At 42.8% G+C, this 18,979-nt stretch overlaps 1 protein-coding gene across 1 annotated transcript in view; it reads left to right on the forward strand.

Annotated features, from left to right (window-relative positions):
• The window catches only part of FBXO22 (F-box protein 22), a 43,048-nt gene that overhangs the window by 11,587 nt on the left and 12,482 nt on the right, over positions 1 to 18,979 (forward strand). Inside the window, exons 3-6 of the mRNA XM_021099008.1 lie at positions 3,003 to 3,090; positions 4,144 to 4,239; positions 8,407 to 8,571; positions 16,838 to 17,003. Coding sequence (XP_020954667.1) covers positions 3,003 to 3,090; positions 4,144 to 4,239; positions 8,407 to 8,571; positions 16,838 to 17,003 — 515 coding nt within the window. The remainder of the gene's footprint in view (positions 1 to 3,002; positions 3,091 to 4,143; positions 4,240 to 8,406; positions 8,572 to 16,837; positions 17,004 to 18,979) is intronic.

Here is an 18,979-nt window from a genome sequence, read left to right on the forward strand (position 1 = left end):
GTCATCATATTTTCTTTTCCTTTCTTTCTTTTCTGTTTTTTGTTTATGTATCCCTTAACTACTTTTTGTGTCTATAGATGATTTTACTACTTTTGTTTTTCACACTTCCTACAGATTTTTATATTTCTAGTTTTGGTCTTTCTCTTTTTCATTTAGAGAAGTCCTTTTAACATTTCTTGTAAAGGCAGTTTAGAGATGCTGAACTCTTAGGTTTTATTTATCTGTTAAACTCTGTCATTCCTTCAGATCTGAATGATACCCTTGCTAGGTAGAGTGTTCTTGGTTGTAGGTTTTTTCCTTTCATCATGTTGAATATATCATGCCATTCCCTACTGGCCTGCAGAATGTCTGCTGAAAGTCTCCTGACGTTGTGGGAGATGCCTTAATCCCACTAATTGCCTTTTCCTTGATTCTCTCCTAATCTTTAATTTTTGCCATTTTAATTATAATGTGTCTTGGTGTGGACCTCTTTGAGTTCATCTTGTTTGACACTCTGTACTGCCTGTCCCTGATAACTGTTTCCTTTCCCAGGTTAGGGACGTTCTTCAAATAAGTCCTGTCTCTTTCTCTCTCCTCAACTTCTGGGACTTTATAATGTGAATGTTAGTACTCTTGATGTTGTCCCATAGGTTTCTTAAACTACTCTCATTTAAATTTTTTTTTTTTTTTCTGTTCAGCTTTAGTTACTTCTGTTGCTCTGTCTTCTAGTTCACTCATCCATTTGTCTATCATCTGATTTGCTGTTGGCTCCTTTTTGTAGTTTTAATTATTGTTATTTTCAGCTCTGTTTGGTTCTTCTTTTTGACTTATTGCTAACCTTCTCACTGTATTCATCCATTCTTCTGAGTTCTTTGAGCATCTTTGTGAACATGACTTTGAACTCTGTATTAGGTAGATTGCTTATCTTCACTTTGCTTAATTCTTCCTGTGGGATTTTATCTTATTCCTTTGTATGGAACGTATTCCCCTGTCACTTCATTTTGCTTGATTTTCTGTTTTTATTTCTTTGTATTAAGTAGGTCAGTTATGTTTCCTAATCTTGGAGAGGAGATGCCTCATGGGGCTTGGAAGCACAGTTCCCTTGGGTCACTAGAGTGATAAGCCCTAGGAGTGCCCCTTGTATGGGCTCTGAGAGCCCTTCTGCTGCTGCAAAGCTGACTGCTGTGAGTGTGCTGGTAGGCAGGGCTGGCATCCTGGCCTGGTTGGCCACCAGGTGCTGCGTCATGTGGAGGTTGCCAGATGCTGGTGGGTGGGACTAGGTCTCGGTGAAGTTGGCTCTGGGGCCTGGGGAGGGCCAGGGCTTGTGGCAACTTGCTGGTGGGTAGGTAAGCCCTTGGCACTAGTATGCTAGAGGGAGGGCTGCAAAATGTGTTAGCCAGCACACATGTCCTCCTGCTAGAACAAGCTCACGTAAGTGGCTGCTGCTAGATTTATGTCCCAGGTGGGTCTCTCTCAGGTTCCTTTTAAATTCCTGCCTCTGAGCTGAGACTCAGAGCATAAGAGATTTTGCATGCACCTTTTATGAATGGATTCCCTATTTCCTCAAGCCTGGTAGCTCTTCTGTGCACAAGTGCTGCTGGCCTTCAAAACGAGGTGTTCTGGGGGCTCATCTTCCTGGTGCAGGATCCCTGGGATGGGGAGCTGAGTGTTGGGCTCCGATCCCTCACTCCTTGAGAGAACCTCTGCAATTGTGATTATCCTCCTGTTTGTGAGTCGGCTGTTCTGGGGTGTGAGTCTGGACAATACCGTCTTCCAGTTTCCCCATTCCCCCTTTCTCATGGTGGTTCCTTCTTTATTCTTTAGTTTTGGGAATTTTTTTTTTTTTTTTTTTGCTAGTCTTGAGGTTGTTCCTATCGATAATTCCTCCGTAGGTAGTTGTAGTTTTGGAGTGGCTGTGGTAGAATGTGAACACAAGGTGCTATTACTTTGCTCTCTTAGCTGCTCCTCCCCAAATTATATTCTTTAAAAATGCCTTGTGGACCATCCATAGGTCTTATCCAGCCCTGAGGCCACTGCAGGGTCATCATTCTGTTGCAGTATCTTCTATGAGTTTGTGTGTATGGAATCTACTCTGAAACATCTTAACATTCCCAGATCAACATTTTCACATAATCCATGTTGAGGTTTTGTCATGTGCTAACTGCTTCATTCCATTTTGTTAGTAAAAATCTTTGAAATTTTTAGAAGGAAAAATATGCTCACCCTTTTCATTTAGTTCGTCTACTTTGCCACTTGTCTCTAACAAATTTACAACATGATGTTTGGTGGAAAACATGAGTCTGAATAAGCCCAGGCTGTAAGTGGAGATTAAGGCACAAATAAGAATGACTGGGATGTCAAGGATGTCACATATGAAGTCACTGGTTCTGAGGGACTTTAGGAAAAGTTTTGTAGAGGATATGGCACTTAAGCTGTTTCTTGGGGAAAACAACCTTAAGTCAAGTACAAAAGGAAAAGAACTTCACAAGGAAGAAAAATTTATATACATATATATATAAATATCTATATATATGAGTTTATCTGGATAATAGTAAGCCAGAGATTCCTGTAGAAAACTAGTTGGCAAGCTGGAAATGAAGGCATATATTATTTAATTTGATAGGCAGTGGAAAGAGGAGTGATACAGTCTGTATACTGTCTGTCTGTTGCTGAGATGTTTCTGTTGTCGTGATACCTGTTCATATAAAGCAAATGGAATATTTTGCTGGTACCCAATGTTTTTGTCTTTTTTTGTTTGTTTAAGAGCTTGAATTGTGAAAATGAACTCCTTGGGTCAGGCTGGAATGAGTGTGATGTGAAGAAATAATAGATGTTCAAGAAATGAACGAGCTGAAAATGAAAGTATGAGTGAAAAATGAATGAGAAGTGGATGAACTTAGAATGCTAACACTGATCTAAAGGAGGGTAGGGCAACAGAAATTTGGACCAAGGCAAAACTATAAGGGGCCACAAAAGCAATCATGGATTCCTGTGATCAAATTTTTATTTTTTTTCTTTTGTAGAATGTCCATATCTTACCACGGACAGTTCTTTACATGGCTGATTCAGAAACTTTTATCAGTCTGGAGGAGTGTCGCGGCCATAAAAGAGGTGAATTTCAAAGGAAACAGTTTTGGATTTTTTTTTGTTTCTTTATGTACCTGTGTTTGGACATAAATACTGGTTTCATTCTTAGAGTTATTGACTTTCTGAGGCTATGAGCCCACTCTCTGCAGAAGGCCTCAATATATTCTCTTTGAACTTTGAGGAACCCTCAAAGATTTCTAAACTGTGTGGTACAATTGAAACTAAATCCTTGGAAAGTGTTTTTCTCATTTTGAAATATTTTAACCCTCCAGGGACTTTTTTTTCCTGTTTAAAACAAGATGTCTCTTTTTGACTATTCAAGCCTTTTGTCGTGTTGGATGACCATTTACTAAAGTTATCTGTAGATACTGTGCATTCTTCTTGGCTTGCTAAGTGAAGACGTGCCTAAGTGTCCCAAGATGGGCACAATGAGGCCCAGAGTTAGACTTAGCTAGTGGTACCATTGCCTGATTTGAATCCAGGTGATTGTGTAGTAGAAAAGTCATTATGGGGAGTTCCCGTTGTGGCACAGTGGTTAGCGAATCCGACTGGGAACCACCGGGTTGCAGGTTCGATCCCTGGCCTTGCTCAGTGGGTTAAGGATCCCGCGTTGCTGTGGCTCTGTGTAGGCCGGTGGCTACAGGTCCAATTCAACCCCTAGCCTGGGAACCTCCATATGCCGCGAGATCGGCCCACAAAAGTGGCAAAAAAAAGACCAAAAAAAAAAAAAAAAGAAAACAAAAAGAAAAGTCATTATGCTTTAATATCAGCTGAACGGATGTCAGATCTGAAATTCAACTGCTACTGCTGATGTCATTGAAGCAGAAGCAGCATGTGAACAAATGGAAAAGGGAAATTGTCAATGCTGAAGGTCAGACTTAGAATTTAACATATAAAACGGGCTTGAAACAGAAAACATTTTGTTGTGAATCCAAGCTTTTAGATTTCCTTGTAAAGCGTTCTGGTGTAAAATGACTTAAATTTTATTTAATATTTGCTTTTTTTTTTTCCCCCTCCTTGAAGCATTAGACTTTATTAAGTGGATGACTTTGAATAATCTTGCTCCTGTCATTACAGCCAGGAAAAGAACTACTATGGAAGCAGCATTTGCCCTTGAGAAGCTCTTCCCAAAACAATGCCAAATCCTTGGGATTGTGACCCCAGGAATTGTAGGTGAGAGAATACCAGCTTGATTCCCTGCCTTGCATTAATGTGGGGTCCTATAGATTGGTGTGTTATTTGTAGCCTAAAGCACATATTTTTGACCTTCCAAAATTCAGTTAAGTTAGTCATATGTACCATTGTATTATATTTGACTTGTTAGGTTATTGTGGTTAATATTTGAAATCTCAGGGCTGTCCATACAAACCAAAATGTAATTCAGATCTTTCCAGCAACTGCTCATAAGAGAACAAAGATCTCATTCTTCCTCCCTACAAATCAGAAGGTAGTAGTGAGCATTCTCACTTTTGTCACTTCAGCCAGAAGTGAGTAGGGATGAGCTAGGGCTAGGATCAGGAGCTGCAGGCTGCCTTAGTAGGAACACAGGGACGGCCTTCCATTTCTCATTTTGGTTGCCCCTATTTAAAGTTTATAGCATGAGGTTGTGGCCTTTTCCAAGTTCGCTGTTGGTGAATTTTTGCTGGTTTTGATTTTTGATTCTCTTCTCTAGCTAATGGGGGAGTGGGATCCTGTCCAGGCAGCCATCGTGCCACGGTTCAGATCCCAGGCCTGGGATCCCAGCTGTACCACTTAGTATCTGTACGACTTTGGGCAAGTTAGCCGACCTCGTGGAGTTTCAGTTTCCCCATCTATGAAATGGGGGTGGCTGACAGTACCTCCTCACAGGGTTTGAGGAGTAAGTGATTTAGCGCATGTACGGCATTAAAAATTGAGATATGCAGTTCCCGTCGTGGCGCAGTGGTTAACGAATCCGACTAGGAACCATGAGGTTGCAGGTTCGATCCCTGGCCTTGCTCAGTGGGTTAATGATCCGGCGTTGCCGTGAGCTGTGGTGTAGGTTGCAGACGCGGCTCGGATCCTGCATTGCTGTGGCTCTGGCGTAGGCCGGTGGCTACAGCTCCGATTCGACCCCTAGCCTGGGAACCTCCATATGCCGCGAAAGCGGCCTAAGAAATGGCAAAAAGACAAAAAAAAAAAAAAAAAAATTGAGATATACAGGAGGCAGGGAATAAATGTTGGCTGTTACTATTTTCTTTGTTCCTCGCAGTAGTACTCCATAATTGTCATTTCTAGTCTTCACCGAGAAACTCTGGATGAGAATTTGAGTCTTGTGCAATGAAGTACAAAGAATTTCAAGTGTCTGCAGATGAATAAAGGAAAACATATGGTTGATGGGGCCTGTTTTCTCTCTCCTGTCAGCTCCCACCTTTATTTTCAGCAGCCCCATCACCAGACATTTCATTTCTCAGTGGATTAAAAAATGACAACAGCGACTGATTTTCTTAACTTTTGAGTTTCCCTTGAATGCATAATCTAGTTTTTAACCATTATTCGTTATTAACAAACTCTTCCATAGAAACATAGCTTTCATTTCTTACGTCATTCTGTTAGGCCTCCCCGCCCGACCTAGTGAGGCTTCCTCAGAGTGTGACCGGTTTCTCCTCTTTAAAATGTCAGCTGGGGCAGGAGCAGGAGAGGGCCGGCAGACCTGGGCCACGCTCTGGCCTCCACGGCCCCATGGTGAGGGCCTGAAGCTTCCTCTTGTACTTACTTGCCTCGTCTCAGGGCAGCTGCGTGCCTTTCTCCCAAGTTCTCTTAAGGCCTCAATGTCAGGGAATGCCATTCCAGCTCCCTTGAGTCAGGACCTGTCCTCTTGCTTGTGTTTTCTCAGACCTGCTCCTCACCTTTCTTGTTTCTCATTCCCGACAGCTCTGCTTTCTTTGAGCCACGTCCATGCATGTCACAGCAAAACTTCTGCCAAGATGGTTGATTGTTTTCCTTTTTCTTAGGCCTTAAGTGAGTGTTTCTAAAGCAGCCATTGGCTACTGGCCCATCGTCCTTCTTTAGGATGGAAAATTTTCAAGGTTGAGAATTTGTTCATTTTTATATACGCAGAGATGATTTTCTTTCTTAATTGAGTGAAATGTACAATCCTAAGTGTACCATTTAATGAGTTTTGACAAATTCATATCCTGGTGAAGCTGACATGCTAGTCAAGATGTAGAATATTTCCATCACTCAAGGAGGTTCCCTCGTGCCCTCCTCTGCCGCTCCTTAGCTGCCACTGGAAACCCCAGTCCCATTTCAGTGACCAAAGATTCGTTTGGCCTGTTGTTGAATGTCATATAAATGGAATCATTCAGTATATACTCTGTATGCATTGGCTTTTTCACTCAGCTTTTTTTTCTTAACCTCATGAATATTTTTGAGATTCATTTATGTTATATTGTCCACCAGTAATTCATTTTAAAAAATTCTGGGGAGTTCCCGTCGTGGCGCAGTGGTTAACGAATCTGACTAGGAACCATGAGGTTGCGGGTTCGGTCCCTGCCCTTGCTCAGTGGGTTAACGATCCGGCGTTGCCGTGAGCTGTGGTGTAGGTTGCAGACGCGGCTTGGATCCCGTGTTGCTGTGGCTCTGGCGTAGGCCGGTGGCTACAGCTCCGATTCAACCCCTAGCCTGGGAACCTCCATATGCCGCGGAAGCGGCCCAAGAGATAGCAACAACAACAAAAGACAAAAGACAAAAAAAAAAAAAAAAAAAAAAAAAAAATTCTGGGGTAGTATTCTGTGACCTAACTTGAATTAACTTTTGTGTATGGTAGAGGTAGGCTCAAGGTTAATTTTTTTTTCTTCATCTGTTTATCTAGTTCTTCCTTCACCATTTGTTGAATACTTTGCATTCTTATTAAATTTTTTCAGCACCTTTGTCAAAATTAATTGACTGTGCGTGTGGATCTGTTTCTGGGTTTCATTCCATTCCATTGATTTAATTTGTGTATCCTTAAGCCAATGCTATTTTACTGTAGGTCTTGATGTTCTTTTTAAAAATTGCTTTGATTATCTAGGTCCTTTGCATTTGCACAAATATTTTGGAATCATCCTGTCAATTTCTAGAAAAAGCTATTGGGATTTAATTTACATTATCTTGAGGCCTGCTACAGACAAAAAAAATGTTTTTATGTTTTGGTATTTTTTGTAGAGGGAGGTCTCATAATAAACTTGGAAATTTTATTTTGATGTTTTAAATTAAGAATAGATTATGTGGTGTTTGATTTGATTCTGAAATTTTCTGAGTATTTTTTTTTTCATTTTGTTCTATCCTTGGTTCCTAAAAGGCTTAACCCTTTTGTTTTGTTTTACTAGTAATAGTCATTTATTGTTTAAAAAAGGGAAAGAAAAATTAGAAGATAAACACAAAAGAAAATACTTAAGCAATTTTAAGCTTAAAATAACGATTAATGTTATGACGCATAAACTAGGCTTTTAGTACTATACATAGCTGTATGTATATGTGTGTATATGTATATATGTGGGTATGTATATACATGTATGTATATATTAAAATACAATTTTCAATGAATTTGTAATCTACTATATTTGTTTCAGTCTGCTAAGGCTGCCATAATAAAATGTTATAGATGGGGTGGCTTAAACAACAGAAATTTATTTTCCCACATTTCCAGTGTCTGAAAGTCCAAGGTTTTGGCAGGTTTGCTTCCTCCTGAGGCTTTTTCCTTTGGCTTATTTACAACCACCTTGTCTTCTCACTGGGTCCTCATATGGCCTTTTCTCTTTATTCTATGTCATCTCTGTTGTTTCTTCCTCCTCTTGAAAGGACAGCAATCATTTGGATTGGGCCCCCACCCTTATGACCTCATTTAACTTCTTTATTTAAAAAGCCTTATCTCCAAATACAGTCGCTCTACACATAGACACAGTTTATGTAATTGTTACATGCTTTTATGACACATTTTTTTCAAGTAGATTTGCTGTGAAGATGTGTTTTCTATCCCCCCCACAACTTTTTGTTTAGAAAGACTTCAGCTCTATAGAAAAGTTGAAAGAATGATAGGATAAACACATACCTTTCATCTGGATTTACCAGTTTAAAAATTTTGCAACATGTGTTTTTTCTGTCTTTGTTTATAAAAATATTTCTTTCTGAACCATTTGAAAGTAAATTTTAGGCATCATGACACTTAATACCCCTAAAAATTGGAAAGCTGAGAAACTTTTACTCAGATAGTGGCTATTAGCTTATTGATTAGGACAGTGACCTAAACTTTAGTTATCTAGGTGGGGCTGGGTAATTTACACCTGGTGAAACTTCTGTTTTTATTGAATCTGTCACAAAACTGCTTACCTTTTTTCCTAGTGACACCAATGGGATCAAGTAGCAGTCGACCTCAGGAAATAGAAATTGGAGAATCTGGTTTTGCTCTCTTATTCCCTCAAATTGAAGGAATAAAAATACAACCCTTTCATTTTATTAAGGATCCAAAGAAACTAACACTAGAAAGGCAACAGCTCACTGAAGTAGGTAAGTCATTATTTACCGGTAATTGCCTGTCTTGATTGGTTTTGTTTGTTCCTTTGAGAGAGTCTGAATTAAGTACACATTATTGGATATGTGGATAATTCAAACTGGTGCTTAACAGAGGCTAGTGCAGTACATTTTTGGTTGAATAGATTTATATTTTAAATTATTTTACTTACGTTAAAGCCTGAGAGAACCAGAGATGAATTATCTATAAATACTCTGTGGATAATAAACTTATATTTAATTCTGAATTTTGAGGGACTTCTTCCTCTTTGAACATTTTCTTATCATTTTGCCCTTTGTTTTTGAAAGCTGAAAAGTTTGTTTTATTTCTCTTTCATGTTAGTAATAAGCATTTATCGTACAAATAAAAAGAAAATTTAGAAGGTAACAGGTAAGTTCTGTGTTGATTAATTAGAAAATGGGGATAAGTGTAATGAACTTGATAAGTTTTAGAAATAACCTAAGTTAAGGCAGATTAAGCAAACAAGGGTTTACTTGCATAATATCAGGCAGGAAGCTTGGCTCGAGCACACAGGTCATGCATGAGACGTGACTTTGAAGAGGTAAAAGGTTGGCTCAGTTTTCTAACTGCTGATGAGAAAGCTGAATTTAATACAGCAGGCAACAAACCATTTATTCAAACAAAGCAGTGTTAAGGCCCTTCGTCTACATCTGCAGGTGAACTGGGGTTAACTCATTAGAGGCGCTTGTTTGGCCTTTGACTCCCTCCTTTTGCCAAAGGTCATATGGCCAAGCCTCCTCTGTGCTGTCCTTTTTGTCTAGAAGTGGCTGTGGCGCCTGCTGGGCGTGCGCTTTCGTCTGTCCACGGCATCCCAGGGAGTCCAGGGTTGAGGTCCTCGTGGCAGCACTGCTTACAGCTAGAAGCCTAGTTTTGTCCATTTACAAGAAAGACTCCCATATCTTAAGCGGAAGAAACCATCTATTTTTGACAAGACAGTTATTAGATTTGTTTTAGATCTTGTTTACATTATAGAGCTAAGTACAGGAATCAGAAAACCGAAAGGAAAGGCAGCCACATGTTTTTCTGCTCTGTGAAGCGTTTTTATCAGTAGTCTTTTCCTGAGCTGTTTGCCATCAACACTTTTGGCTTATTCCAAGGCATTGTTTTCATCTTGTTCATGGCCTTCTGGAAACAGAGGCTTTGCCTAGATTGAGATGATAATCTCTGTTCTTTCCCATACTGTTTTCTGTACTTCTTAATTTGGACTGCTGTGTTTTACGTGGGCAAGAAGGTGGAGGCATTTGAGGTGGATGGGGAGGGAGCGGTGGGAGGCTGTGGTATGAGACACACCTTCTCCACAGAGTCCCAGCCTGTGCTCCTGAACCAGACACCCAGAGCAGCTTTTCTCATGTATGGTGACAGTGGAGAGCACCTGTACCTGTAGTGTCCCTCAGGCTCGGCTGGAGAGAGTAGTGGTTCAGGTGTTGCCAGCCATACAGCCTCTGTTGCATCTGTTCACCTCTGCCAGTGGAGCCCAGAAGCTGTAGACAGCCCATGAAAAATGGCTATGTGCCAATAAAGGTATTGACAGAAGCAGGGAGGCCGAATGTGGCCGCGGGGCTGTGGTTTGCCTTTCCCTGCATGGTAGACTTGGCTGCACTGACTAGAAGGTGCTGTGTGACAGCCCCGGGAGCAAACTGAGCAGCTCAGCCTGCTGTGAATCGGCGGTGCCTCTGCAGGCAAGGGCCTTGTGTTGGTACTGGCGTTCTTCCAGGCCTCGTGTCTGGGGGATGTTGTCATCAGACCCAGCATCCTTACATACAGTCTTATACACACACATATTGGGTTACATTCTTTTTGTGGGCTTACCAGAATGGTGCATTCTAAGCTCTGCGTGCTGTCTTGTGTTAAAAATGGTCTCTGGAGTGAAACATATATACGCACAGACAGGCCAACTTCAGAAACGTCATGTGCGTGTCACACGCCAGTCACTGTACCTGTGGGGCTCTGGAGGTACTTGTTGGGGACACACTGTCCTACTCCTAGAGCTTCGGTCTTAGCAAGATAGACTGACTTTGGACACTACCAAAGGTGTGTTAGTGTTGCCAGGTAGAAGCAGAGGTGCAAGGAAACCTAACCATGGGACTTAATCTACTCTGGGGTGTTGGGAAATTGAATGTTTGGACAGAGCCCTGAGTAGCAGTGCACTAGAGTCGGGGGAGGACCCTCAGGAGGATTGTACTAGTGACTGTTCTTTCCAGGTCGACGGGAACAGAGCAAGGTACCCAAGAGATCAAAGAACAGGAAATAGAAAGGGCCTGGTAACTGACCTTCGTAATTTAGATGCTGTGGATTCAGGGGCTCATTGGCGAAGCGTAAAGCAGCCCAGTGTGTCTGGAGAACAGTGAGAGCACCAAGGGAAGTGTGACGGAGCAGGGAGCCAAGCTGGGGCCGGATCTGCCTTCTCGGACACAGTAGGGTTTTTACACATTTAAGGGGATTGGGAAGCCAGGATTCTAAACAATGGAGTGACACCATCAGAGAGGTCATTTGGACATGCCCCTCTGGCTGTGGGTGTGGTGATGGGTTTGGAGGAACAGAGAGGATGCAGGGAAAACAGGGGGTTGTGGCTTTGGCGTGTGGAGCTATAGAGACGTGGATGGATGCAAGATGACATTTCCAGGTGGAAGCCACAGGATCGGAATGGCGGGGGTTGAGAGGGAGGGCGACGACAGCATAGTCAGCCAGGTTTCTGCCAGCGCAGGTGCATGGTGCCTTCTCCTGAGGTCAGGAATGGATGAGGCATGGGTTAGAGGAATCAGATGATCAGTTCTGCGCTGGACATGAAATTGAGGTGGGAACGTTGATCAAACAGTTGAATGTATGGGCCTGGAGCTTAGGAGATTGGTCTGGACCAAAGATAGGCATTTAGGAATCATCAGGTAATTAATGGTGATTTCAGTTCTTTTTCTTCAGAAAAAGGAACCGGCTCCTTGTGGGGAGAGGGGTAGGCTCACCAGCTGACGTTGCTTGTCCAGGGTTCACGCTGACACGATGCCATCACGTCCCTCCCTTGGGCTTATGTTGAAGACGTTATTGAAACTCCTCAGTAAGGAAGCTCTTTGATAATTACCAAAGTTTTCTTTTAACAGCTCATTTCTAAATAAAAACCTCGCATGGGCACCAGCATAAAAATGAAGCAGATAGAGCAGAGCTGCCTCCCTGGGCAGCAGTGGGGCCTCGAACTCGGCAGAGCACAGTCTGTAATGGAGGGGAGGAGCCTCCCACCTGGAAGATGGTCTCCCTTGTCCCTTAAAGGCTTTGCGTTACCTAGTTAAGCGGCTCTGGTGTCAAAGCAGCGCGTGGCCTCCCCTGACCTGTCCTACAAACAGCACAGCTGGAGACAGCAGCTGCAGGACGTTGATGACTCAGGGTGTGCCTGAGCTCGAGAGCCAGGGCTTCTTTTCCTCCTTGGAGGACCCATGAGGGTGGGTACCCAGCATAGCAGACACCTGCTCCCCACCTGTGATGTCCTGTCTCTGTCTGATGTTCTCCTGAGGAAAGCTCAAACTCACAACATGCCCCTTGGAGCACAGTGATTTTCTAGGTTTCACTTGTAGATTGACATTAGAAAAGATCTTCCACTGATTTTTACATTTTACAGAAATGAGAGCAAGTATGGGGCATCCTCAAGCATTTTGGTCTTGGAAGGAGAGGAGTGGACGTGTCTGTTTCCCAGAATCCAGTGGGTTGGGGCAGCCGCTTGTGGAGTGTGTGTTTCTTCCTGCTTATCTGGTCTGAGTTAGGTCCTGTGATAAGGGATACAGTTTGCGTGCTTTAGTGTGAATTCTGAGGACATAAAAGCCTCATAGGCTAAGCAGTACGTAATGTGTTGTTATGGGCATTTAGCAAGTTAATGTCTGTAAAGTGCTTGGAACAGTGCCTGGCACAAGTGCTGCTTCATGTCACATTGGTGATCTCAGAATATGGTGGATTGTTCGGGTCCTTTGATGACTACTCTGCCAGCAGCTGAGAGCGGTAAAAGCTAAATTTTAATTATTTTGTTGAGTCAGATTCCAAAAAAAATTTGAGAGGCTAAGGTATTTTTCTTTTTTATGGCTGCTCCTGTGGTCTATGGAAGTTCCCAGGCTAGGGGTCGAATCGGAGCTACGGCTGCTGGCCTGTACCACAGCCATGGCAATGCCAGATCTGAGCCATGTCTGCAACCTACACCACAGCTGAAGGCAACGCTAGATCCTTAACCCACTGATTGAGGCCAGGGATCGAACCCTCATCCTCATGGACACTATATTGGGTTCTTAACCTGCTGAGGCACAATGGCAACTCAAGGCTAAGTTTTTAAATTATCTGGAGATATCTCAGAGAATCTTAAGGGGGCCACAGGCAGTGATCAGGTTAGAGGCAGAGAAAAATGGTGTTAAAACTTAAGTGACAGAACTTGCTCTGCTTTAGAAGCTGCCCAGCCCTAGACAAAGCATAAGTGACAGAAAGGCAGTGTCAAAGTTTTGTTAGGCTTTCCTGCCCTTTGTGGTAGACCTCACTCAGCTCCAGAAGCAGAGAGCTAGGAAATGCCAGCTTCGGGGCCTTGTGGGGCTTGCCCCCAGGTCAGGGTGGTGGCAGGATACAGCCCCTGGGCCACAGGCTAGTGTTCAGGGAGCTGACTCCTATGGCGCTTCTTTTTTTCTTCTTCTTTTTTTAATCCCTTACCATGTACACAAAGTGACAACAGCTTCTTACTGTACAACATCAGAGGGATATTTGGACAAGGCGCATCTCAAAAAGCATGACGACTTCATGAAAGCCACAGCAGCACAGGTGACCCCCAGCCAGTTTGGAGGATAGGAGCCATGGCTTCTTTCTTCTTCCTCTAAACTTGATATTTACTTTAGATGCATTTGATTCAAGGGGAAATAGTTGTCATTTCATCACTTGCTAACTTGTGCAACTCGTGGTTGTTGCCCTCAGTTTAGCCAGAACGTGTCTGGATAGCCATTGAGCTCTTGCTGGAGGCCAGGCATGGTGCAGGGTTGGATGCTTCTTATTTAATCATCACAGCCATCCTTGAGACTTGCTCCTGCCCCGGTTCTAGAGGAGGAGAATGGCCTTGGAGAAGTCAAGTCACCTGCTCCATCAGAAAGCTGCAAGGGGTTGCCCCTGAGTTCTGACCGAGGTCTGACTCCAAAAGCCATGTCCTTCTGTGCTTACTCCATATTTACATGTTTAGTGTTAAAAAGATGGGTATGAAGGTACAGGGAAGGAAGTTCTGCTCAAAGTATGGTTGCAGGGAAGGGAGAGCCCAGCTTCTGTCCATGAACTGTTCGTGAGAGCTATTAGCCTCTCATCTCAAGTAGACATTTTCTTTCAGGTAGGTTTGCTATATGGGCTTAAATTACATCACTTTCAAGTAGATCATAAAACACCTGTCTTCAGAGAGGCAGCCCTGAAAAGACTAGAAATCAGAACATGCAGTCCTGAAGTCCTCAAGCAGTCCCGGCCTGTCTTTGGAATAGTTCTTCATGGTTGACTTTTGTGAATCTAATGGTGGTCTTGGTGTCTAGATTTGATTTGATTTGATTTTTTTATTTTTCCTTTTAACCTTCCAGTTTGATCATAGCTGTAATGAATTTATTTGAAAGCAAATGTAGGGCACCTTACAAAGGATACACAGAGTAGCAGAGGGGCACTGGAGGAGGACTGTGGTGCAGCTGGGGTGGAGGGCGGTGCACGAAATGCAGGCCTAGAGTTGGGCCACAGGGCTGGCTCGGCCAGGGCAGAGGCAACATGGCTCTTCCTTGTTTTTTTGGGAACTGAGCTAAATTCTAGTGGGTCCTTATAGTAAGTTGCTTGAGTTATTCAAGCTGCTTCTTACGATGTCACTCTGTGAACACCAGTGGCATCACCCCAAATACGACTCCCTTAAAATCAGAGCAGTTGTAGGATCTAAACCAGTGAGGTCTGCTTACTGAGCTTCCTGTGTAACCTTAAGAATGTTTACAGCTGCCAAGGGGATGGATGGCCCTGAGCACTTTTGTCACTTAGATATCCCCGCTGGATTGCAAGTGACAGGACTTGGAGAGTGCGCCTTTTCATAGTTGGCTGGTTGAGTTCAGTCATCTGCCAGCAAACAGCAGAGCTGGGAATATGGCTGGTGTGCTTTCTTGAAATTGAAGATCCTGTGGTACTTGCACTGTGTAGAGGGCCCCCCCATCCCTGTTTCCCCACAGAGGCAAGACTGAAGGCAGTGCCAGGATTGACCTCAACCTGAGCTGAGTGATCATTTTCTTAGGCAGCTGTATCTTAGGCCTCTCGATTTTGATTGGCAAGGAGTTTGGGTTGTGCTTCCCTCTGGTGCACAATAGGGACCCCTCTGGTCTGTCAGGCAGCCAGCCTGGGCGAAGGCAGATATGTCTTCTCAGTTGGGTGCGAGGAAGTGAGTCTGGCTTCTGGGTTCCGCTGTAGAACAATGCCACTGCAGGAAACTGTGGAAAGCCCTGCGTTTGTGTTAGAAGAATGAGGGTGGTGCCTGTAGAGTGTTGAGATGAAAATGTTCGGTACGTGATTGTGAAAGAGCTGTTTTCTACATCTTAGAAAACAGTAGGAAAGGTAGAGATTGAGAAGTCTAGGTTTCTTAAACTTAAGACCGAGAGTTAGGAGATGTAGGTCTTAATCTAGAGTCTGCCAAGATACTGCCCTGGGCCAGTCACTTTTCTGGGATTAAAAGCCCTTATTTGTAAAATAAGGGTAGACTTTTGGTCTCATTGGCCTCTTCCAACTCTGAAAATTCATTCTGAAAAAGAAAAAAAAACATTCTCTCAAAATTTGCTGGTTTGGTCTGTGTGGAGATGAAGACTCTATATTGGTCTGGGGTATGCAGTGTCTTAAAAGTACTGTGTGTGTGTACTGATAACTTTTACTCTCCCAATCAGTGATTACCTTGCAGAGAATTCGAAGTGGACCAGAGGCAGTCTCCCCAGATAAATCATTATTTGGTGTTAGGAATTGGTCATTCACCTCTACCCAACCTGAGTTTCCTTAAGTGAGCCTTATATCTGGTAACCCCTACCTAACCTCTGTGAAGATGGAAGTCATGTGGCTGAGTCATTGGAAACCCGAGGGTGGGTAGGTGAGGTGGTTTTTGTTTTTGTTTTCTTGCTCCGAAACCATCTGTTTGGTAATGCTGGCAAATTTCAAGTTGATAGTGTATACGCAAGGCGTTAGAGGCACAGGTGAGCCTGGGAGCTTGAGGGGGGAGTGCTGACGTTCAGCCTGCCTCCTGATGGACTATGCTGCCCTCTAGTGGTAGCTGCTTTTCATCTGTATGCTGCAGAAATGAGTTATTTCCCTGCTTTGGAATGAGTTGCCAATGGTTAATCTCCTTTCACTTCTATTCCCTTTCCTGGAAAATGTGGATAAGGCCTGTATTTTAATGGTATTAAATGGTATTAGTTTGCTAAGGCGGCTGTAACAAATTGCCACAAACTTAAGTAGCTTAAAACAACATTTATTCTGTCCCAGTATAGAAGGCCCCACAAGTTTGGAGCCAGGGTGTGGATAGGGCTGCTCTAGGGGTGAATCTGTTCTTGGTCTCCTCTGCCTTCTGGTGGCCAATGATATTCCACATGAGTGCATCATTCCAGTTGGTGCTTCTCTGGTCACATTCCGTCTTCTGTCTCTGTTTCTCTTATAAGGATACTTGTATGGTATTTAGGGCTCATCTAGATAATCCAGACAGTCTCATCTCAACATCCTTAATTACATCTGCAAAGAGCCTTTTTTTCCAAGTTAGGTCACATTCTTTGCTTCCAGGGACTTGTATGGGTATATCTTTTGGGGGACCACATTTGACCCACTACAGGTGGTTAGTGCCTTTTCTCTCCATTTCTGCTGGATATTTAAATTCCCACTGCATCCAACTCCGTTCTTTGTAAACAAGTGTTCCCTTTGATTCCAGGTGGTAGCCTGTGTGGAGGTGGCTTGCACCAAGGTCCACTAAGGATGCTGCTTCATTACTCCTTATTTGTGTTGAGTGCTGACTGTGTTATTTTCAAATAGCCATTTTGGTTTTTTAATGACAAAAAGTTAATTACAGCAGAGGTTTTGAGGAATGTTAAAGTCTGTGCAAAAAAGAAAAGACTTGATAGCTTAAGCACTAAATTGCACTTAACTAGGAATGTAAGACAGCGGTAACATTGCATTTTGCAAAAGAATAAAATTAAGAATTCCTTTTTCAGGATTTCTTTTCAAGGCTGTCTTTAATTGTTGCTCTTCATTTCTCTGCAGGTCTTTTAGATAACCCTGAGCTTCGTGTGGTCCTTGTGTTTGGCTATAACTGCTGTAAGGCAGGAGCCAGTAATTATCTGCAGCGAGTAGTCAGCACTTTCAGTGATATGAATGTCATCTTGGCTGGAGGCCAGGTGGACAACCTGGCATCGCTGACCTCTGAAAAGTATGTCTGATATGCTGCTCCCATCTGCACATGGTGGGAAATGTTCTCAGGGTTTTATTACTTTGGGTGTTTTTTTTTTTTTCTTAAACAGGTTTAAAGAATTGCTGAGCTAATAGTTCATTCCATTTAGCAATTGGACATAGGTTGAGGGGCTTACACCATATACTTCTGCCTACCTTAGAAGAATGACATTTATATATGTTGTCCTTTGGGAATTTATTCTTAATGGGACTTAGACACCCCTCACAGTTGACTTGGAGCATTGTCTCCTGAGCTCCCTTGACAGCTCTGTGCTCTGTAACTGCAGTATGTCACTTCCTCTCTAGTTGTTTTCCTCCCCGAAAAGGAATGCGTGATCTTTATGGTAAAAATTCTCAGAGCCTCTGATACTGTGCTCAGTGTTTTGGATCATTTGAGGAGGGGTGGGATGTTGTTACCTGTGGCAGTTCTCAAACCTGTTTGGCCCCCAAACCATGTTTGCCATGGAACATCTTGCAGGGCCACTAGTATTTCTTGGCACACACTTTTGGAAATACTATGCTAGATCTTTGAAAGGCTTTTTCAGTCTCAAAAATGATGCGTCTTTGGGAGTTCCCGCTGTGGCACAGCAGGATTGGCTTGTCTCTGTGGCAGCTTTGGCCCGTTCCTGGCCAGGTGCATGGGTTGAGGACCTGGCATTGCTGTAGCACGAGTCACAAGCTGCCACTAAGATTTCAGTTCAATCTCTGGCCTGGAAACTTCCATATGCCCTGGAACAGCCAAAAAAAAAAAAAAAAAAAAGAAAGAAAAAAGAAAAAAAGATGAATCTTTTATTACTAAAGCTTTTGTTTTCAAAGATAAAAATATTTGTCTTGGTAACCATTACTGCCTTTCCATTTCCAGTGAAAGTATGTAGTATTTTTGAGTTTGAGCTAATTAAGTGAACATAAATACCAGCTGCTTCCAAAAGCAAGGAAATGAGAACCTCCCTCTCTCCAATCTCCTGGTGTTTCCTGCAAACACTAGTATTCGTTTCTGTCTATATTTGTGTTTAGTATTTGGATCCTAGACTGATGATGTGGAGACACTCTTAAAGGTCAGTGTCTTTAAGAGCAACTTAAATCATCTGGGGCATAATCTCCCACCTGGTAGTCGACAGTGATAGGTCAGGGAAAGCAGAGAGCTGAGTGGCGTTCCTGAAACCCGAGGAAGAAGGGAGCAAAGCCAAGTGTACTGCATTCCAACCTCGGATTTCATGCTTAAATAGACCTGTAATTGTGGGTTATTTCCTCTTCTGCCCAATTTTCCTATTGTCCTCATTTTCCTTATTGTCTTTGCTTTTACTTTTAAATTACATACAGGTAGGGCAGTAGTGATTTAACATACAGTTTACCTTTGAAATGCTGGTACAGACTTCACGCAGACTGTGACATCTGACGTGCTAGGCTGTTAGCATGGCCGTCTGTATATAATCTACTCTTTATACCTAATATGGGAAATATATCCTCGAAAACCATGACCTCTTACATGACACATTACTTTTCATGTGGTCTTTACACTGTGTCAGCGAGTAAGGGAAGCCATTGAGTAAGTCAGGGCTCCATTTTCATGGTGTTCAGACATGCAACCCCCTCTCCACCAAAACAGGTAAATAATGCTTCTAGGCAGGAGCCTGGTGACATGTGTTGCAGTTGTATACCAAAGAGGACATGTGATAAAGGAGTAGCAGAGGACTCCAGAGGATGGATTCTGCTCCTCAGAAACTGGGTTTGCCACTAGTTAGCCTTAAGTCACTTAGTACTTAAACTTTTTTAAATCTTAATTTCTCATTAACTCAGTGAATCTTGCCTATTTCAGAGACTCAGATATTGGTAAACCTGATAGAAATGTGTGGTACTTACTTGGTTTTCCCCCAATATGGGTGATCATCATATTATGTATAACTTTATTGATACTTTACAGTTTTTTAGTAAGCAAAAAATATTTTATTTAAAAAA

The sequence above is a fragment of the Sus scrofa genome, chromosome 7 (assembly GCF_000003025.6).
Source record: "Sus scrofa isolate TJ Tabasco breed Duroc chromosome 7, Sscrofa11.1, whole genome shotgun sequence".
Classification (NCBI taxonomy): Eukaryota; Metazoa; Chordata; class Mammalia; order Artiodactyla; family Suidae; genus Sus; species Sus scrofa.